Raw genomic sequence first — 21,928 nt, forward strand, 5'->3', positions numbered from 1 at the left:
TTCCTCTCCTCCTCCTCTCCTCCTCCTCTTCCTCCTCCTCTCCCGGACTCCCAGCCCCCCCTGGCCTGAGGGCTATGGGGGCACAGAGGGTGTTTGGGGGGGATTTAGGGGGATTTTGGGGTTATGGGGGCACAGGGGTGTGCAGGCAGCGGGCAGTGGGGGCGGGGCAGTGCCCGGGCAGTGGGGGCGGGGCAGTGCCCGGGCAGTGGGGGCGGGGCAGTGCCCGGGCAGAGGCAGCGGTGACTCAGGCAGGAATGCGCTGGCAGCACACGGCGTTCCTGTGCCGGTGCCACCGCCCGGGCACTGCCCCGCAGTCACTGACCCCGCACCCACTGCCCCGGCACTGCCCCGGCACTGCCCCGGTACTGCCCCGGTACTGCCCCGGTACTGCCCCGCACCCACTGCCCCGGCACTGCCCCGGTACTGCCCCGGTACTGCCCCGGTACTGCCCCGCACCCACTGCCCCGGGCATTGCTCCGCACCCGCTGCTCCCAGGGAGCTCCCAGTGCACCAAAGGCGGTACCGGGGAGTCCCGAACCAAAGGCGGTACCGGGGTCCCGGACTAAAGGCGGTACCGGAGGGTCCCAGACCAGAGGCGGTACCAGGGGGGATCCCGGACCAGAGGCAGTACCAAAGGCGGTACCGGGGGGTCCCGGACCAGAGGCGGTACCGGGGGGTCCCGGACCAGAGGCGGTACCAGGGGGGGTCCCGGACCGGAGGCAGTACCAAAGGCGGTACCGGGGGGTCCCGGACCAGAGGCGGTACCGGGGGGTCCCGGACCAGAGGCGGTACCAGGGGGGGTCCCGGACCGGAGGCAGTACCAAAGGCGGTACCGGGGTCCCGGACTAAAGGCGGTACCGGGGGGTCCCGGACTAAAGGCGGTACCGGGGGGTCCCGGACTAAAGGCGGTACCGGGGGGGTCCCGGACCGGAGGCAGTACCAGAGGTGGTACCGGGGGGTCCCGGACTAAAGGCGGTACCGGGGGGTCCCGGACTAAAGGCGGTACCGGGGGGGTCCCGGACTAAAGGCGGTACCGGGGGGGTCCCGGACTAAAGGCGGTACCGGGGGGTCCCGGACCGGGCCGGCCCCGCCCCGCACACGGCGCTGCCGCCGCCCGGTGGCCAAAGGTCGGTACTGCACCTTGGGCTCCGCACATGCGCAGTGGCGCTGCCGCCCGTACCGGCACCGCGGGGTTGCGGGGCCCCGGGAGCTGCCGCCGGTACCGGCACCGCGGGGTTGAGCGGCCCTGAGCGCTGCCGCCGCTGCCTCCCGGTGAGGAAAGGCCGCCGGTGCTGCCCCGCCCGGGCCGGGCCCGGAGCCCAAAGCGCGGAGCGGCAGCGCCGGTGCCGCCCTCGGGCCAGCGCTGCCGCTGCTGCTGCCGCCTCGTGGTGGGAGCGCGGTACTGCAGGGGCCGCACGGGGTGCGCGGAACGCGGCGGGGACCCCCGGGATGGGGAGGGGGCGCCCCCAGACCCCTCATCCTGCCCCAAAACCCCTCATCCTGCCCCTGGGATGGGGAGAGCGGCGCCCCCAGACTCTTTATCCTGCCCCCAGACCCCTCATCCTGCCCCCCGGGATGGGGAGGGGGCGCCCCCAGACACCTCATCCTGCCCCAAAACCCCTCATCCTGCCCCAAACCCCTCATCCTGCCCCAAAGCCCCTCATCCTGCCCCAAACCCCTCATCCTGCCCCCGGGATGGGGAGGGGGCGCCCCCAGACCCCTCATCCTGCCCCTGGGATGGGGAGAGCGGCGCCCCCAGACTCTTTATCCTGCCCCCAGACCCCTCATCCTGCCCCAAACCCCTCATCCTGACCCCCCAGGGCCAGCAGTGCCCCCAGACCCCCTCAGTTCCCTGCTCGAAACCCACAATGAGATTTCCCATGGAACCTCCCCCGCTTTCCCTCCCTGCCCTCCCGGGGCTGTGGCTGCAGTGGAGCAGGGGGTTCCTGCTCTGGAGGGCTGAAAAGGAACTTTGGGACTTTCTGCTGGGTTTTTTTTCTTTGCTTGTTCCTTTTTCAGGACGCAGACCTCAGTTCCCTCAGCAGAGGCAGCTCCCTGAGGACCCCAGGGATCCTGGAGCCGTGTCAGGGAGGTTTGGGCTGGATTAGCAGGGAAAGGTTCTTCCCCCTGAGGCTCCCCAGGGAATGGGCACAGCCCCAGGGCTGCCAGAGCTCCAGGAGGGATTGACAGTGCTCCCAGGGTGGGATTTTGGGGTGTCACTGCAGGGCTTGGACTGGGGGATCCCTGGGGGTCCCTCCCAGCTGAGATTCCAGGGTTCTGTGACTCTCCCAAGTGACAGCCCAGCCTCGGGACCCTCAGTGACCCCACAGCTCCAGGGGACCCCCGGCCCCCAGAGGCTCCTGCTGAGCTCCAGCACCCTGCCAGGAGCTGCCCTCCTCCTCCTCCTCCTCCTCCTCACCCCCAGGACAGCATTCCCACAGGAACCCGTGTCTAGAAATTCACTTTATTTGGTTGAAGACAAGTGAGTGATGGAGAACTCGGAGCCAGCAGGGCTCCAGATCCCCGTGAAAGCCCCGAGGAGCCCCAGGCCAGGGGCAGCAGCTGGGATTCAGCCCTGGGCGGTGCCCAGGAGCAGCACCTGGGCTGGAGCAGCCCCCCAGGGCCCCACGGGACACACCTGAGCTCGAGCAGCTGCTGGGACTGCACTGGGGGTCCCTTGTGTCCCAGCAGGAACGGGGAGCAGGGGTCTGGGATGGGCTGGGAGCAGGAGCGGGGCTGGAGGCAGCCTGGAACAGTCCTTGGGCAGCAGTGGTTGTGTCCCTTGGGAGAGGAGGAGGAGGAGGAGAAAAGGAGGAGAAGTAGAGGAGGAAGAGAAGGAGAAAATGAGGAGGAAGAAGAGAAGGAGGAGAAGAAGAAGAGGAGGAAGAAAAGGAGGAAGAGAAGGAGAAAAGGAGGAGAAGGAGGAGGAAGAGAAGGAGAAGAGGAGGAGGATGATGAGGAGGAGAAAAAGAGGAAGAGAAGAAGACAAAGAAGAGGAAGAGAAGGAGAAAATGAGGAGGAATAGGAAGAGGAGGAGGTCGAGGAGGAGAAGAAGAAGAGGAGGAAGAGAAGGAGAAAAGGAGGAGGAAGAGAAGGAGAAAAGGAGAAGAAGAGGAGGGAGAGAAAGAGAAAAGGAGGAGGAGGAAGAGAAAAGGAGGAGGAGGAGAAGAAGAAGAGGAAGAGAAGGAGAAAATGAGGAGGAGGAGGAAGAGGAGAAAAGGAGGAAGAGAAGGAGAAAATGAAGAGAAGAAGAAGAGAAAGAGAAGGAGAAAAGGAGGAGGAGGAGGGAGAAGGAAAAGGAGGAGGATTTTCCTGACCAAACTCCTCCCATCGCTTCCCTTTGCCGCTTGGATCAGGAAAAATCCGGGCAGGGAGTGCGGGAGTGGCAGTGGGGAGGAGGAGGACACAGGGAGGGGTGAGGTGGGCACCTGCAAGTGTCACCCTGGTCCCCTCGGCGGGGGCAGAGGGGACACAGAGGGGGCGGCAGCAGCCACGGCCACTCCCGGGAAGGGAATCCGGGAATCCCGGCAGTGGGAGGATCCCGGAATGGGAGGATCCCGGGAGTGGGAGGGGAGGATCCCGGGGGTCTCCCGGGGTCCAGCCCCCTCAGTTGATGGGCTCGTACTCCGAGTAGCGTCTCCTCTGTGCCAGCAGCAGCAGGCAGCTGCCCAGCAGCAGCATGGCCAGCGGGGTGCCCAGCGCCACGGCCGTGATGGAGATCACCAGGGGGGAGAAGGTGTCCCTGGGGGGCTCCCCGAAGCCCAGCAGCACCGACCTGCGGGGGGTGGCACAGATCAGGACAGGGGCGGGCTCTGTCCCACGGGCTTGCCCTCCTCAGAGGGTCAGGCCGGGATGAGGCTCCTCAAGGATTGCTGCAGGATTGCAGGGAAACTCTGACCTCGGGATGGAGACTAACCAGGGAAACCCTGTGACCTGCCAGTCCCCACACTGCACACGGTGAGTGACCAGGAACATCCCCTCAGACCCCTCTGCCCATCTTCAGTGACCAGGAACATCCCCTCAGACCTTTCAGACCCCTCTGCCCATCTTCAGTGACCAGGAACATCCCCTGAGACCCTTCAGACCCCTCTGCCCATCTTCAGTGACCAGGAACATCCCCTCAAACTCTTCAGCACATCCTTAGTGACCAGGAACATCCCCTGAGACCCTTCAGACCCCTCTGCCCATCTTTATTCACCAGGAACATCCCCTCAGACCCCTCTGCAACAGCAGCACCTCCTGAGACCCCCCCTCACTGACCAGCTGAGGATACCCAGACCCCCTCACTGGGGCACCCCCAGACCCACTCAATGCCCAGCTGAGGTCCCCCCAAACCCCCCTCACTGAGGATACCCAGACCCCCTCACTCCCCAGCTGAGGCACCCCCAGACCCCCTCACTGAGGCACCCCAGACCCCCCCTCACTGACCACCTGAGGAATCCCCCAGACCCCCTCACTGAGGATACCCAGACCCCCCTCACTGACCAGCTGACCCCCAGACCCACTCACTGCCCAGCTGAGGACCACCAGACCCCAGACCCCCTCACTGAAGCACCCCCAGACCCCCTGACTCACCAGCTGAGGTACCTCCAGACCCCTTCACTGAGGCACCCCAGACCCCCTCACTGACCACCTGAGGAATCCCCCAGACCCCCTCACTCACCAGCTGAGGTCCCCCCAGACCCCCTCACTGAGGCACCCCCAGACCCACTCACTGACCACTGACCAGACCCCCCCTGACTGCCCAGCTGAGGCACCCCCAGACCCCCTCACTGAGGTCCCCCTAGACCCCCTCACTCCCCAGCTGAAGTCCCCCCAGACCCCCCCTCACTGAGGTCCCCCCAGACCCCCTTACTGAGGCACCCCCAGACCCCCTCACCGAAGTCCCCCCAGACCCCCTGACTCCCCAGCTGAGGCACCCCCAGACCCCCTCACTGAAGTCCCCCCAGACCCCCAGACCCCCTCACTGAAGTCCCCCAGACCCCCTGACTCACCAGCTGAGGTACCTCCTCTCCTGGTACACGTGTCCCTCCTCGCCCCCGAAGGTGACGTTGAGGATGCTGGCGGTGCAGCGGGTGGCCAGGCTGTCCCCAAAGAAGGCCCTGAGCACGGGGGTCCCGGGCAGGTCCCCGCTGGCCACGCGCAGCCCCCCGGCCCTGCAGCGGATCCCGTCCTCGCGCCGCGGGCTGGGCGAGCCGTAGGCGGCCGCCTTCCACTGCAGGAAGGAGAGCGGGGAGCTGCTGTTGGGGGGCTCGGCCTGCAGGGACAGCACCTGGGGGATGGACAGACAGACAGACAGGAGTGTCAGCCGCCTTCCACTGCAGGACAGACAGACAGACAGGAGTGTCAGCCGCCTTCCACTGCAGGAAGGAGAGCGGGGAGCTGCTGTTGGGGGGCTCAGCCTGCAGGGACAGCACCTGGGGGACGGACAGACAGACAGACAGGAGTGTCAGCCGCCTTCCACTGCAGGACAGACAGACAGACAGACAGACAGACAGGAGTGTCAGCCGCCTTCCACTGCAGGAAGGAGAGCGGGGAGCTGCTGTTGGGGGGCTCAGCCTGCAGGGACAGCACCTGGGGGACGGACAGACAGACAGACAGACAGACAGGAGTGTCAGCCGCCTTCCACTGCAGGAAGGAGAGCGGGGAGCTGCTGTTGGGGGGCTCGGCCTGCAGGGACAGCACCTGGGGGATGGACAGACAGACAGACAGGAGTGTCAGCCGCCTTCCACTGCAGGAAGGAGAGCGGGGAGCTGCTGTTGGGGGGCTCGGCCTGCAGGGACAGCACCTGGGGGACGGACAGACAGACAGACAGGAGCATCAGCTGCCTTCCACTGCAGGACAGACACACGGACAGCAGTGTCAGCCACCTTACACTGCAGGAAGGACAGACAGACAGCACAGCGTCGCCTGGGCAGCTGCACAGGGGCTCCTGTCCGTTCTGTTAATGGGCATGGAGCTGGCTAATGGATTGATATTAGATTAATATCAGTTCTAATACTGGATATTGATCTAGCTAATGGATTGATATTAGATTAATATCAGTTCTATTAATGGATATTGATCTGGCTAATGGGTTGATATTAGATTAATATCAATTCTAATAATGGATATTGATCTGGCTAATGGATTGATATTGGATTAATATCAGTTCTAATACTGGATATTGATCTAGCTAATGGATTGATATTAGATTAATATCAGTTCTATTAATGGATATTGATCTGGCTAATGGGTTGATATTAGATTAATATCAATTCTAATAATGGATATTGATCTGGCTAATGGATTGATATTGGATTAATATCAGTTCTATTAATGGATATTGATCTAGCTAATGGGTTGATATTAGATTAATATCAATTCTAATAATGGATATTGATCTAGCTAATGGGTTGATATTAGATTAATATCAATTCTAATAATGGATATTGATCTGGCTAATGGATTGATATTGGATTAATATCAGTTCTATTAATGGATATTGATCTAGCTAATGGGTTGATATTAGACTAATATCAATTCTAATAATGGATATTGATCTAGCTAATGGATTGATATTGGATTAATATCAGTTCTATTAATGGATATTGATCTAGCTAATGGGTTGATATTAGATTAATATCAATTCTAATAATGGATATTGATCTGGCTAATGGATTGATATTGGATTAATATCAGTTCTATTAATGGATATTGATCTAGCTAATGGATTGATATTGGATTAATATCAGTTCTACTAATGGATATTGATCTAGCTAATGGATTGATATTGGATTAATATCAGTTCTATTAATGGATATTGATCTAGCTAATGGATTGATAGTGGATAGATTAATATCAATTAATAGAATTGATATGGACCTATCTAATAGATTGATATTAGCTAGACTGAGATAGATTAATATCAATTCTATTAATTTATATGAATCTAATAGATTGTTATTAGATTAATATCAATGAATAGAATTGATATGGACCTATCTAATAAATTGAGAATAGAATAATATCAATTAATTTATATGTATGTAATAGATTGATATTAGATTAATATCAATGAATGGAATTGATATTATTCTATCTAATAAATTGATATTAGATTAATATCAATGAATATATTTTATATTAATCTATCTAATAAACTGATATTAGATTAATATCAATGAATATATCTTATATTAATCTATGTAATAAATTGATATTAGATTAATATCAATGAATAGATTTTATATTAATCTATCTAATTGATATTAGATTAATATCAATGAATAAAATTTGTATTAATCTATCTAATAAATTGATATTAGATTAATGTCAATGAATAGAATTTATATGGATCTATCTAATAGATATTAGATTAATATCAATGAATAGAATTTATATGGATGTATCTTACAGATTGATATTAGACAGATTAATATAAACTATTAATTTCTATCAATCTAATTGATATTAGATTAATATCAATGAATAGAATTTATATTAATCTATCTAATAGACTGATGATAGATTAATATAAGTTCTATTCATTGATATTAATCTCATAGATTGATATTAGATTAATATCAATGAATAGAATTTATATGGATGTATCTAACAGACTGATATTAAATAGATTAATATCAAGTAGATTATTAATTTATATCAATCTATCTAATAGATTGATAATAGATTAATATCAATTCTGTGCATTGATATTAATCTAATAGATTGATATTAGATTAATATCAATGAATAGAATTGATATGGATCTATCTAATAGATTGATATTAGATTAATATCAATGAATAGAATTGATATGGATCTAATAGATTGATATTAATTTAAAGTCTATTTATATTAATCTATGTAATATATTGATATTAGATTATTATCAACTAATAGAATTGATATTAATCTATCTAATAGATCGATAATAGATTACTATAAATTCTACTCATTTATATTAATCTATGTAATAGATTGATATTCGATTTCTGTAACCTGGATTAATATCAATTCCATTACCCGCTATTAATCCAACACCCCTCCATCGGACAGACCAATGCCGATGACCAGGGTGATTAATCGCTGGGTTAATTGCCCGAGCTCACCTGGAAGACGCTGGGCGTGTACTCATCGTCGATGGAGCTGCGGGCCCGGAGGCGCCGCGCCGCCCCCGGCGGCTCCAGCGCGGCCAGCTGCAGGCGGAACCGGGAGCCGCTCCCGCGCGGGGCCACCCCCGCCACCGTGAACTGCAGCTGCGAGCTGCCCGCCGTGTGCTGCAGCCTGGGCAGCGGCACCGCACGGCCGCTGGACTCGTAGGCTGTCACCTGAGGGGACACGGGGCACCGGGACAGCGGGGGACAGCGAGGGGCACAGGGACAGCCAGGGACGGCAAGGGACAGAGGGACACGGGGACAGTGAGGGACAGCGAGGGACACGGGGACAGAGGGACAGTGAGGGACAGAGGGACACGGGGACAGTGAGGGACAGCGAGGGACACGGGGACAGAGGGACAGTGAGGGACAGAGGGACACGGGGACAGTGAGGGACATGGAGCGCAGGGCCAGCAAGGGACAGCGAGGGACACGGGGACAGAGGGACAGCGATGGACAGCGAGGGACAGCGAGGGACAATGAGGGACACGGGGTGCAGGGACAGCGAGGGACAGTGAGGGACAGCAAGGGACAATGAGGGACAATGAGGGACAATGAGGGACAGCGAGGGACAGTGAGAGACAGTGAGGGACAATGAGGGACACGGGGCGCAGGGACAGCGAGGGACAGCGAGGGACAGGGGTACAGGGACAGCAAGGGACAGTAAGGGACAGCGAGGGACCAGCGAGGGGCAGTGAGGGACAGTGAGGGACAGGGGTACAGGGACAGCAAGGGACAGCGAGGGACCAGCGAGGGACAGTGAGGGACAGTGAGGGACACGGGGTGCAGGGACAGTGAGGGACAGAGGGACAGTGAGGGACAGAGGGACAGGGGTACAGCAAGGGACAGCAAGGGACAGAGAGACACAGGGCACAGGGACAGCGAGGGACAGAGGGACAGCAATGAACATGGAGCAGAGGGACAGCAGGGGTCAGGGGGACAGTGAGGGACACAGGACAGGGGGACAGCACAGGCCACAGGTCAGAGGAACAGCAAGGGACATGAGACAGAGGGACAGAAGACAGCGAGGGACACGGGTCAGAGGACAGTGCCTGTCACCTGGATCAGTTTGCTTCCCCCTGGACGTGTCCCCTGCCCCTTGGACATGTCCCCTGCCCCCTGGCTGTGCCCCCTGGACATGTCCCATGACCCTTGGACAAGTCCTCTTCCTCCTGGACATGCCCTGTGCCCCCTGGATGTGTCCCCTGCCCCTTGGATGTGTCCCCTGCCCCCTGGATGTGCCCTGTGCTCCCTGGATGTGTCCCCTGCCCCTTGGATGTGTCCCCTGCCCCCTGGATGTGCCCTGTGCCCCCTGGATGTGCCCTGTGCTCCCTGGATGTGTCCCCTGCCCCTTGGATGTGTCCCCTGCCCCCTGGATGTGCCCTGTGCTCCCTGGATGTGTCCCCTGCCCCTTGGATGTGTCCCCTGCCCCCTGGATGTGCCCTGTGCCCCCTGGCTGTGTCCCCTGGACGTGCCCCATGACCCTTGGACAAGTCCTCTTCCTCCTGGCCGTGTCTCCTGCCCCCTGCCCGTGTCCCCTGCCCCCTGACATGCTCTCTGTCCCCTGCCCGTGTCCCCTGCCCCTGCCCGTGTCCCCTGCCCCCTGACATGCTCTCTGTCCCCTGCCTGTGTCCCCTGCCCCGCCCGTGTCCCCTGCCCCCTGACATGCTCTCTGTCCCCTGCCCGTGTCCCCTGCCCCTGCCCGTGTCTCCTGCCCGTGTCCCCTGCCCCCTGACATGCTCTCTGCCCCCTGCCCGTGTCCCCTGCCCCCTGACATGCTCTCTGTCCCCTGCCCGTGTCCCCTGCCCCCTGCCTGTGCCCCTGTCCCCTGCCATACCCGGAATGCCAGGCTGCCATTGGCGAAGGCCCCGCCGGGGTCGGTGGCCGGGACCCCCCTGAGCTCGGCCGTCAGCGCCGTGTGGTTCAGGGTGTGGTTGAGGCTGTCCCAGGAGAACTCGGACAGGTCATAGGTGGGGTAGAAGAGCTCCTCCAAAGGTTTGGCCTCGCTGAACTCGAAGAGCTGCAGGGAAAGGAGGGGAGAGGGGCTGGGAGATGGTGCTGTGATCCAGGGGATGGGGCAGAGCTCAGCTGGGCAGCTCAGACACTTCCCCGGATGGGAATGGGAATGGAGGGGATTTCCCTGGAGCTGGGAAGCTGCCCAGGGACCCTCTGCACCCCCAGCTGTCCCGGAGCAGCCCCTTGCCAGCAGTACCTTGGTGAAGACCACGGCCGTGGAATAGACCACGCTGTCGGGAGGATCGATCCAGACGGCCCCAGCAGGGCTGGGTGACAGCAGCTGGGTCCAGTTGACCCTCAGGGCACTGTTGGGGCTCCGGGTGGCCACCAGGAGCACGGAAGGGGCCCCGATGCTGCTCCACACGTAGTGCAGGCTGTCCTCAGGCCCCACCGCCCGCACGTGCAGCAGGTTCACAGAGGAGCTGTTCCAGCCAGGGTTGTACTCCATGGACACCTGCAGGGCAGGGACAGGGCTGGGGGTGGCTCTGAGCCCGGCAGGACATCCCCAGCGTGCCGGGAGGGTGGGACATTGCCTGGGCTCCCGTGACTCTGCAGCCCTGGTGTTGCTCAACACGCTCGGTCAGCATTTCACAACTTTGAGCTGCTTCCCATCCTCATGGCCCTTCTGCTCCACAGCCCCTTCCCATCCTCATGGCCCTTCTGCTCCACAGCCCCTTCCCTTCCTCATGGCCCTTCTCTTCTACAGCCCCTTCCCTTCCTCATGGCCCTTCTCTTCTACAGCCCCTTCCTTTACCATCTCACAACCCCATCCCATCCCATCCCATCCCATCCCATCCCATCCCATCCCATCCCATCCGGTTAGGACAAAGTGGAGACGAGGGACAGACACGGGTGGCCCTGGGACATGTCACTGCAGGACACCCAGGACACGGGGAAGGCTGGTTCAGCTCCAGCCCCACGTGGGAGCCCCTTCTCCCCACAAACCCCGCAAGGCTGGGCCCCAGCGGGTCCAGCCCAGCCCCTGCTCCGGACAGGATCCTCCGAGAACACAAACCACCCCAAAAGTTTCTATCCCAGAAGTTTCTACCCCAGAAGTTTCCCTTCAGCACGAGCTGAACTTCTGAACGCTGAAGGTGGCACAGCTACCCTGGGGGAGCCCGGAGCGTCCCATCCAAACCCACCTGGATGTCCCCGGGTGGGTGACCCCGGTGTCCCGGGATTCCGAGATCCCAGGAGGGAACACGGGGGGGTCTCAGCCACCGCCGCAACGCGGGACTAGCTCCGAGCTCCGCACCCGACCCCCCAGCCCCGGCACCTGCGGTATCCCCGGTGCCGGTAGCCCCGAACCCCGCTCACCTTCCGGCTCAGCTCGGCCCCGGCCGCCGCCAGCAGCGCCAGCAGCGCCAGCCCCGCAGCGGCGGCCATGGTGCGACCGGCCCCGGCCACGGCACCGCCCCGGAACCGCCCAGGTACGGCCCCGGAACCGCCCGCGAACCGCCCTGGAACGGCCCCGGAACCGCCCGGGGACCGCCCCGGAACCGCCCAGGTACCGCCTCGGGAACCGCCCTGGAACGGCCCAGGGACAACCCCGGAACCGCCCGGGGACCGCCCAGGAACGGCCCCGGAACCGCCCCGGAACCGCCCCGGTACCGCCCCGGAACCGCCCCGGTACCGCCCAGGGACCGCCCCGGTACCGCCTCGGGAACCGCCCTGGAACGGCCCAGGGACAATCCCGGAACCGCCCGGGGACCGCCCCGGAACCGCCCGGGGACCGCCCCGGTACCGCCCCGCGCGGGAGAGGAGCCCTTGGCAGCGCCGCTGGGCGCGGGATGCGGATGGAGACAGGAACCGCTCGGGGTTTGCCGCTCTGCTTCTGCCCCCGTGTGCGCTGAGCCCCTTCCGGGCCCCAGGGCGGCAGAGAGCCCCCCTCCCCAACGTATCCATCATGCTGTGGAGTGGGGACCCCCACTCCTTCATCGTCCCATCCAGCAGAGACCCCCAATATCCATCATGTCGTGGAGTGGAGACCCCCCACTCCATCATCCCATCCAGCAGAGACCCCCAATGTCCATCATGCCGTGGAGTGGAGACCCCCCACTCCATCATCCCATCCAGCAGAGACCCCCACATCAACCCAGCAGGACAAGGCAGACCCCACTTCCTTCACCTCGTGGAGCTTTGGGGTCTCTGAGGCCTCAGCCTTGGCCTCTGGAGCACCCCATACTCTGGAGATCCTCAGAGACCCCCTACCCTCAGCAGAGACCCCCAGGAGGGCAGTGGAGACTCCCCTCCCCTCCTTCACAGTCCCATACAGGGAAAACTCCCTCCCCCCCATTCCCCAGGGCTCCAGAGATCCCCCATGACCACCCCAACATCCAGAGACCCCCCCCTCACCGTCACTGTCCCACACTTTGGAGACCCCCAAATCCCAGAGAGACCCCACCTCTATCCCCCAGGACACCAAAGACCCCTCCACCCTGATCCCTGCTGGATCCAGGGTGCTCAGAGCCCCAAACCCGGGGGATTTTGTACCTCCCATCATGAACAATCAATCAAAAATGATGAATTTATTTAGTGATAAACCTAAACCCCAAACTCTTTAGGGATAAACATGAACCCCAAACCCTGGGAGCTCCTGGGGGTGCCCAACTGCTCCTCCACCGTGATCCCTGCTGGATCCAGGGTGCTCAGAGCCCCCAGCCCAGGGGATTTTGTACCTCCCATCATGAACAATCAGCCAAAAATGATGAATTTATTTAGGGATAAACCTGAACCCCAAACTCTTTAGGGATAAACATGAACCCCAAACCCTGGGAGCTCCTGGGGGTGCCCAACTCCTCCTCCACCCTGATCCCTGTTGGATCCCTGGGTGCTCAGAGCCCCCAGCCTGGGGGATTTTGGAGCCCCCACCATGAACAATCAATCAAAAATGATAAATTTATTTAGGGATAAATCTGAACCCCAAACCCTGGGAGCTCCTGGGGGTGCCCAACTCCTCCTCCACCCCGATCCCTGCTGGATCCCTGGGTGCTCAGAGCCCCCAGCCCAGGGGATTTTGGAGCCCCCACCATGAACAATCAATCAAAAATGATAAATTTATTTAGGGATAAACCTGAACCCCAAACCCTGGGAGCTCCTGGGGGTGCCCAACTCCTCCTCCACCCTGATCCCTGCTGGATCCAGGGTGCTCAGAGCCCCCAGCCCGGGGGATTTTGGAGCCCCCACCATGAACAATCAGCCAAAAATGATGAATTTATTTAGGGATAAACCTAAACCCCAAACTCTTTAGGGATAAACATGAACCCCAAACCCTGGGAGCTCCTGGAGGAGCCCAACTCCTCCTCCACCCTGATCCCTGCTGGATCCAGGGTGCTCAGAGCCCCCAGCCCAGGGGATTTTATAACCTCCACCATGAACAATCAGCCAAAAATGATGAATTTATTTAGGGATAAACCTGAACCCCAAACTCTGTGATAAACCTGAACCCCAAACTCTTTACAGATAAAACTGAACCCCAAACCCTGGGAGCTCCTGGGGGTGCCCAACTCCTCCTCCACCCTGATCCCTGCTGGATCCAGGATGGCTCTGGGAAGCCACAAGGGTTAAAAATTCCTCGAGGATCAGGGGCACAAACTGTCCCCTGATGTCACAGCCCCTGGTTGGGGTGGGTGGTGAACGAGGGGGAAGCAGAGGTGCCCAACCTGAAATAAAACCCAGGTTTTGTTCATTTTGTTGCCCGTGGGGCAGGAGGAACAGAACTCCTGGGAAAGGAGGTTCCATGGGAGAATTCCACCATTTTGTGCTGATTTTAGGGACGGCAGGGGAGCATCCCAGAGTTTTCCTTGGTTCTGGGGTTGTCAAACAAGCATCCCATTGGTTCTGTTTGGTTTAGGATTGCCAGGGGAGCATTTCACCATTTCTGTGGGTTCTAGGGTCACCACGGGACTATTCCACCATTTTTGTCAGTTCTAGGATTTCCAGAGGAGCATTCCACTGTTTCTGCTGGCTCTAGAGTTGCCAGAGGAGAATTCCACCATTTTTTGTCAGTTCTAGGATTTCCAGAGGAACATTCCACCATTTCTAGGGTTGCCATGGGATCATTTCATTGTTTCTCTTGGTTCTAGGGTTGCCATGGGATCATCCCACTGGTTTTATTTGTTTTAGGGTTGCCATGGCAGAATTCCACCCTTTTTGCCAGTTCTGGAGTTGCCAGAGGGACATTCCACCCTTTCTGTCAGTTCCAGGATTTCCAGTGGAGCATTCCAGTTTTTCTGCTGGTTCTAGGGTTACCAGAGGAGAATTCCACCTTTTTTTTTCCCAGTTCTTGGGTCCCAGAGGAGCATTCCACCATTTCTGTGGGTCCTAGGGTCACCACAGGACCATTCCACCATTTTTGTCAGTTCTAGGATTTCCAGAGGAGCATTCCACCATTTCTGTGGGTCCTAGGGTCACCACAGGACCATCCCACCATCTTTGTCAGTTCTAGGATTTCCAGAGGAGCATTCCACCATTTCTGTGGGTTCTAGGGTCACCACAGGACCATTCCACCATTTTTTGTCAGTTCTAGGATTTCCAGAGGAACATTCCACCATTTCTAGGGTTGCCATGGGATCATTTCATTGTTTCTCTTGGTTCTAGGGTTGCCATGGGATCATCCCACTGGTTTTATTTGTTTTAGGGTTGCCATGGCAGAATTCCACCCTTTTTGCCAGTTCTGGAGTTGCCAGAGGGACATTCCACCCTTTCTGTCAGTTCCAGGATTTCCAGTGGAGCATTCCAGTTTTTCTGCTGGTTCTAGGGTTACCAGAGGAGAATTCCACCTTTTTTTTTCCCAGTTCTTGGGTCCCAGAGGAGCATTCCACCATTTCTGTGGGTCCTAGGGTCACCACAGGACCATTCCACCATTTTTGTCAGTTCTAGGATTTCCAGAGGAGCATTCCACCATTTCTGTGGGTCCTAGGGTCACCACAGGACCATCCCACCATCTTTGTCAGTTCTAGGATTTCCAGAGGAGCATTCCACCATTTCTGTGGGTTCTAGGGTCACCACAGGACCATTCCACCATTTTTTGTCAGTTCTAGGATTTCCAGAGGAACATTCCACCATTTCTAGGGTTGCCATGGGATCATTTCATTGTTTCTCTTGGTTCTAGGGTTGCCATGGGATCATCCCACTGGTTTTATTTGTTTTAGGGTTGCCATGGCAGAATTCCACCCTTTTTGCCAGTTCTGGAGTTGCCAGAGGGACATTCCACCCTTTCTGTCAGTTCTAGGATTTCCAGTGGAGCATTCCACTGTTTCTGCTGGCTCTAGGGTTACCAGAGGAGAATTCCACCTTTTTTTTTTCCAGTTCTTGGGTCCCAGAGGAGCATTCCACCATTTCTGTGGGTCCTAGGGTCACCACAGGACCATTCCACCATTTCTGTCAGTTCTAGGATTTCCAGAGGAGCATTCCACCATTTCTGTGGGTTCTAGGGTCACCACAGGACCATCCCACCATTTCTGTCAGTTCTAGGATTTCCAGAAGATCATTCCACCATTTCTGTGGGTTCTAGGGTCACCACAGGACCATCCCACCATTTCTGTCAGTTCTAGGATTTCCAGAAGATCATTCCACCATTTCTGTGGGTTCTAGGGTCACCACAGGACCATCCCACCATTTCTGTCAGTTCTAGGATTTCCAGAAGATCATTCCACCATTTCTGTGGGTTCTAGGGTCACCACAGGACCATTCCACCATTTTTCCTGGCTCTAGTTTTGCCAGAGGAACATTTATCCAGTCCCACCCCTACCATGGCAGGGTCACCTTCCACAATCCCAAGGTGCTCCCAGCCCCATCCAACCTGGCTTTGGACACTTCCAGGGATGGGGCATCCATGGAATCATCTGTGCCAGGGCCTCCCCACCCTCACAAGGAACAATTTCTCCTCAATATCCCATCTAACCCGGCCCTCTGGCTGTTTAAAACCATTTCAGAGTAGAAAGGTCCAGGTGGGGAGCACTGAGTCACCCCAATTCCACAAGGTGGACACTCAGATCAGAGACCAACATTTCTTTTTCACACATGTGAAAAAATGACCCCATTTATCACAGAAAATGCCACCAGAAGGTTCTGGCCCCGCTGGGCCCTACTGGAAAGCACAGAACACCCAAAAATGTGGGGGGACATGTGGGGTTAAAGCACCTGCTTGGAGGAGAAACCAAAGGGAACAAGGGAAGGGGGAGGTGATGGAGGAGAAACGCCTGGAGAAGGGAGCACAGGGATGTTACATCCATCAGCTGTCCAGGAAAAATCATTCTCTCCCCATGCAAACCCTTGGAGGTGTTACAAACGTAAGGGGTCGGGACCTGGGAGGGGAATGGCACTAAGAGAAAAGAGACACCTGCCTGGAGATCCTGGAGGTCATCTCTGAGGGGAATGGCACTAAAATAACAGAGACACCTGCCTGGAGATCATCTCTGGGGCAAATGGTACTAAATAATAGAGACACCTGCCTGGAGATCCAGGAGGTCATTTCTGGGGGGGATGGCACTAAAATAACAGAGACACCTGCCTGGAGATTCTGGAGACCATGTCCGAGGGAAATGTCCCTAAAAGAGACGAGACACCTGTCTGGAGATCATCTCTGGGGGAAAATGGCACTAGAAGACAAGAGACACCTGCCTGGAGATCTTGGAGATCATCTCTGGGGGGAAATGTCCCTAAAAGACAAGAGACACCTGCCTGGAGATCCTGGAGATCATTTCTGGGGGGAAATGGCACTAAAAGAGACAAGACACCTGCCTGGAGATCATCTCTGGGGGAAAATGTCCCTAAAAGACAAGAGACACCTGCCTGGAGATCCTGGAGATCATTTCTGGGGGGAAATGGCACTAAAAGACAAGAGACACCTGCCTGGAGATCTTGGAGATCATCTCTGGGGGGAAATGTCCCTAAAAGAAAAGAGACACCTGCCTGGAGATCATCTCTGCCGGGACTCGAACCCGGAACCTCTGGATTAGAAGTCCAGCGCGCTCGTCCATTGCGCCACAGAGACCTCACCGTGAGGGGAGCGTCGGCTCCAGAACTGAAAAATCCACAGCGCCCGCAGGGTCCGGTGCCCATCCACACCTCCCTGGCACAGCAGCACCTCCAGAGTCCCCTCCCTGCTCAGGGACAGGCAGGAGGAATCCCAGGGATGATCCATATCTCGCTCGGCAGCAGGGATGCAGCAAAAAGCTGGATGCAGGCTGGTATCCGCCTCTCTGGCAACCTTTCCGCAGCATCCCCGGCGCTCTGGGCAGAGCTAAATCCTGGAGCAGAGCTCCTCGCTGCATCTCAGCAGCATCACAGCATCCTCGTCGCTGCAGAAGGCAAGGGATAAAGATGAAAGAGGATTTAGCTCAGTGGTGAGGGGAGTTGGGCTTGTCGGGGTGAAAAAACCTGAGGTTTCAGCAGAGGAATGAAAGGGAAAGCTGCTACCGTGGGTTTCCTTTCAGCAAGCTGTCAATCAGGGGTTTAATGAAGAAACATTTCTGCCTCTTCTGTAGGGGGAAAAAAAATGAAGGCAGATGTCAAAACAACAGGAAAGGTCCATTTACAGCCACTGACCTATTAACAATGGATCAAACTCTGGCACGGAGTCGTCGCCGGGAATTCGGAATCCCTGAAAGGAACAAATTTCAGGCTGGGAACAGCAGATTTGGAATGCCTGAATGGAACAGATTTCAGGCTGTTGTTCTCTCCCAAACACACCCTCGATCCCTTGAAAGGGGAGATGTTAAGTGCAATCCCAGAGGAGGAATTCCCTGAGACACGGAGCTTTTGCCTCGAGGTCAGTGTGGTCTGAAGCTCAGGCAGCTCTTCCCGGCAGAGAACAACCCAGAGCAGGAATAAAGAGGAGACTCATCCCCCCTCCGAACTGAGGATAAACCCCCCCAATTTACATGAAAGGGGAGTTTTTAAATGTAATCCAAGAGGAGGAATTCCCTGACTCAGGGAGGTTTTGCCTCCAGGTCAGTGTGGTCTGAAGGTCCAAGCTCAGGCAGCTCTTCCTGGCAGAGAACAACCCAGAGCAGGAATGAAAAGGAGATTCATCCCCCTCAGAATTGAGGACAAAACTCCCTCAATTCCCATGAAAGTGCAATCCAAGAGGAGGAATTCCCTGACTCGGGGAGCTTTTGCCTCGAGGTCAGTGTGACCTGAAGCTCGGGCAGATCTTCCTGGTGGAGAACAGCCCAGAGCAGGAATAAAAAGGAGATTCACCCCCCCAGTGGCACCAGGACCTCAAAATTGAGGAAAACCCCCCCACCCAATTCTCATGAAAGGGGAGTTTTTAAGTGCAATCCCAGAGGAGGAATTCCCTGACTCAGGGAGGTTTTGCCTCCAGGTCAGTGTGACCTGAAGCTCAGGCAGCTCTTCCTGGTGGAGAACAGCCCAGAGCAGGAATAAAGAGGAGATTCATCCCTCTTCAGAATTGAGGATAAAACCCCCTCAATTCCCATGAAAGTGCAATCCCAGAGGAGGAATTCCCTGACTCAGGGAGGTTTTGCCTCCAGGTCAGTGTGACCCGAAGCTCAGGCAGCTCTTCCTGGTGGAGAACAGCCCAGAGCAGGAATAAAAAGGAGATTCACCCCCCCCAGTGGAACCAGGACCTCAAAATTGAGGATAAACCCCCCCAAACACCTGTGTTTAGATGGTGAAGATCACACCAGGTGTGTTCCACCTGCACAGGACAAGCTCCTGCTGCATCCCTGCTTTCCTCAGTGCCTGTCCTTCCTGCCTCAGGCTGGGGCACCTCTGTGCTCGTGGCTAAAATCCTATTCTGTGCCAAATTCCTGCCTCCCTCGAGGGCTGGCAAAGACCTGACTTGTGCCCAAAGTGAGCTGTGAGGTTGTGTGGTGCTGAAGAGAAGAGGCACAGCAGCCTCAGCACACCAATGCAAACCCAAGGATTTGGTGATCCTTTTACTCATGGTGGTCTGGACAAGTAAAATCCACCTTGGAATGGTGGGAAAGAAGGCAGGGGTTGAAATTCTATCAGGAAAAAAAAAAAAACCAACCAAACCCTTCCTGCTGCAAAAGATAACCCAGTGAATTGATAATCCTTGAAATAAATCCCTCTGTGAACCAACTGTGATCACACTGGCACCTGGAGAAAACTCAAAAGTCCAGGAAACACCCATCTGCAGGGTGACCAAAGGCTGTGTTTACAAATGTCATAGAAAAAACCCCAAATCTTAGACAAAGGCAAAAAAAGCTCTGAAGGATGAGCAAAATTTCCCACAGCCCTGGGAGGCTGTGTGCTCCTCCTGGGGGATGAAGACACCAGCTTTCAATGTCATTTTGGGAGGCTGCACCTCAAGAGTGCCTGCTTTGAAGTCAGCAGCAAGCAGAAAATCTGGAGATGATTAATGAAATGGCAGAAACTCTCAGAAGAATAACTGTGGGTTGAAGGAATTCCTCCTGCCTGGAGCTCCTCCTCAGCTCTAACAGCACCAAACCCAGCAAAGGAGCTGGGTTTGAGGAGTTTGAGCTGATGAAAATGCCAAATTTCTGTCAGGAAAAGTGTGGGGAGAACCAGGGGCTGCAGAGGAGCAGCACCAGAGCCTGATCATCATCCTCATCCTCATCCCAACACGCTGCTCTGGAGGCCTGGAGGCACCTGCCAGGTGTTTGTGTACCTTCAACAACCCTTCAGTCTTCCCTGAGCTCCCAAGTGTCCCTCTGCTCCTCAGAACTGTGACAAATTCGGGCCAAAAATCCCCTTACACCTGTGAGAGGGTGCAGGCTCTTCCAAAAATCCTTACCATAGGTATATTCTTATTTTTTCTTACATTTCTAATGAGCCACTAGCAAGGATGAAGTGGCCCAGGGTGAGCCCAGAGAATTTACCACCTCATAAACAGCTGGGAAAGGCCTTTGGGAAGAGAAAACTCTTTGGTGACTGATGGAGATTTCAGATCCATGTCACCTAAAGCTGCTCCAGGGCAGCATCACCAGTGCTGGGAGATCCAGAAATCCTGTGCACACTGAAAGAAACAGCAACAGAAAATCCCTCCAGAAAAACCCTACAGAAAAACCCTACAGAAAATCCCTAAAGAAAGTTCCTCCAGAAAAACCCCACAGAAAATTCCCACAGAAAATCCCTCCAGAAAAACCCTACAGAAAATTCATACAGAAAATCCTTACAGAAAATTCCCACAGAAAATCCCTCCAGAAAGTCCCTACAGAAAATTCTTACAGAAATCCCTACAGAAAATCCCTACAGAAAATTACTTGTCCTTTGTGTGAGAAAGGATCCAGGGTGATCCTTTGGACGGGAAAGGATCCAGGATCACCCTTTGGATGGGAAAGGATCCAGGATCATCCTCTGTGTGGAAAAGTTCCAGGAAAATCCTTTGGCTGGGAAGGGATCCAGGGTGATCCTTTGGGTGGGAAGGGATCCAAGATCATCCTCAGTGTGGGAAAAGTTCCAGGGTGATCCTTTGGGTAGGAAGGGATCCCCCATACCAGGGACCCTTTCCCCCATCCCAGGTGGCTCCAAGCCCCGTCCAGCCTGGCCCTGGACCCTTCCAGAGATGAGGCACCCCTGAGATAACCCGTGCCAAGCCCTTTCCGCCCTCACAGGGAGGAATTTCCTCCCAAAATCCCAAAATCCCGAAACCTCCCCTCCAGTTCAAACCCGTCCCCTTTGTCGCACACCCCACGCCCTTTCCCAAACTCTCTCCAGCGCTCTGTGATCCCTTTTAAGCGCTGGAAAAACTTCCCTTCCCACCTCCGCCACCTCCTGCCCTCAGCATTTTTCAGCTTTTGAGCGTTTTCCTCACAAAATTCCCCTCACGCGGGCGCTTTTTCCGTCCCCTCACGGCCCGTCCCGCGCAGGCCGCGCCTCACCCTCGCGGCCCTCAGGGCTCGCTGCTGGGCCGCTGCTCCCCGGGCCGGCTCCCGCTGTTCCCGGGGCTTTTTCTCGGTGTTCCCGGTGCTTCCCGGTGTTCCCCGGGCTTGGTTCTCCGTGTTCCCGGTGTTTCCCGGTGTTTCTCGGTGTTCCCGGTGCTTTCCGGGCTTGGTTCACGGTGTTCCCCGGTGTTGTACCCGGTGCTACCCGGTCCTTCTCGGTGCTCCCCGGTGTTCCTTTGGGTTGTTCCCCGGTGCTTCACGGTGTTCCCGTGGTTGTTACCCGGTGTGCTCGGTGTTCCCCGGTGTCCCCCTCGGTTGTTTCCCGGTGTTGTTCCCCGGTGTTCCCCTGGGTTCTTTCCCGGTGTTGTTCCCCGGTGTCCCCCTGGGCTGTTTGCCGGGGCTGTTCCCCGGTGTCCCCCTGGGTTGTTTCCCGGTGTTCCCGGGCCTTCCTGGAGTTGTTTCCCGGTGTTTCCCCATGTTCCCGCTGCTCCCGGAGCAGTTCCCGGAGGAGTTTCCGAAACAGTTCCCGGAGCAGTTCCCGGAGCAGTTCCCGGTGCTACTCCCCGGAGCAGTTCCCGGTGCAGTTCCCCGGAGCAGTTCCCGGTGTTATTCCCCAGAGCAGATCCCGGAGCCGTTCCCGGTGCAGTTCCCCGGAGCAGTTCCCGGTGTTATTCCCCGGTGCTATTCCCCGGAGCAGTTCCCGGTGCTGCTCCCGGAGCAGGACGCGGCCCGCAGGCTCCAGGCCCGGCCGTGCCCTGTACCCCGTGCCCGTGCCCGTGCCGGTCCCGCCCCGCTCCTTTGTGCCGCCGTCCGGCCCTTTCCGCCGGGCCCGGCCGGGTTTCCATGGGGACGGGGCTGGCCCGGACAAAGGGCCGGGGGAGCGGGGCCGGCCCGGGGAACGCGGGCCCTGCCCGGCTAGGGGCGGCGGGGACCCGC

The 21,928-nt window shown here is 56.3% G+C and overlaps 1 protein-coding gene, 1 long non-coding RNA gene and 1 other non-coding gene across 3 annotated transcripts; all 3 read right to left on the reverse strand.

Annotated features, from left to right (window-relative positions):
• Positions 1 to 2,450: 2,450 nt before the first annotated feature.
• Positions 2,451 to 11,603, reverse strand: GLMP (glycosylated lysosomal membrane protein). Its single transcript, XM_059870831.1, has 6 exons — positions 11,472 to 11,603; positions 10,351 to 10,608; positions 9,976 to 10,158; positions 8,094 to 8,312; positions 4,995 to 5,272; positions 2,451 to 3,775 (listed from the first exon to the last, which is right to left on the reverse strand). The coding sequence occupies exons 1-6, from the start codon at positions 11,538 to 11,540 to the stop codon at positions 3,607 to 3,609; spliced, it is 1,176 nt and encodes a 391-aa protein (XP_059726814.1). The 5' UTR covers positions 11,541 to 11,603; the 3' UTR covers positions 2,451 to 3,606.
• A 1,064-nt stretch (positions 11,604 to 12,667) lies between these two features.
• On the reverse strand, positions 12,668 to 21,924 carry LOC132340075 (uncharacterized). Its single transcript, XR_009489806.1, has 2 exons — positions 13,570 to 21,924; positions 12,668 to 12,698 (listed from the first exon to the last, which is right to left on the reverse strand). It is a non-coding gene; the product is annotated as an uncharacterized LOC132340075 (long non-coding RNA).
• TRNAR-UCU (transfer RNA arginine (anticodon UCU)) lies at positions 17,078 to 17,151 on the reverse strand. The gene has a single exon. It is a non-coding gene; the product is annotated as a tRNA-Arg (tRNA).
• Positions 21,925 to 21,928: the final 4 nt, after the last annotated feature.

This window comes from Haemorhous mexicanus, chromosome 31, assembly GCF_027477595.1.
Source record: "Haemorhous mexicanus isolate bHaeMex1 chromosome 31, bHaeMex1.pri, whole genome shotgun sequence".
Classification (NCBI taxonomy): Eukaryota; Metazoa; Chordata; class Aves; order Passeriformes; family Fringillidae; genus Haemorhous; species Haemorhous mexicanus.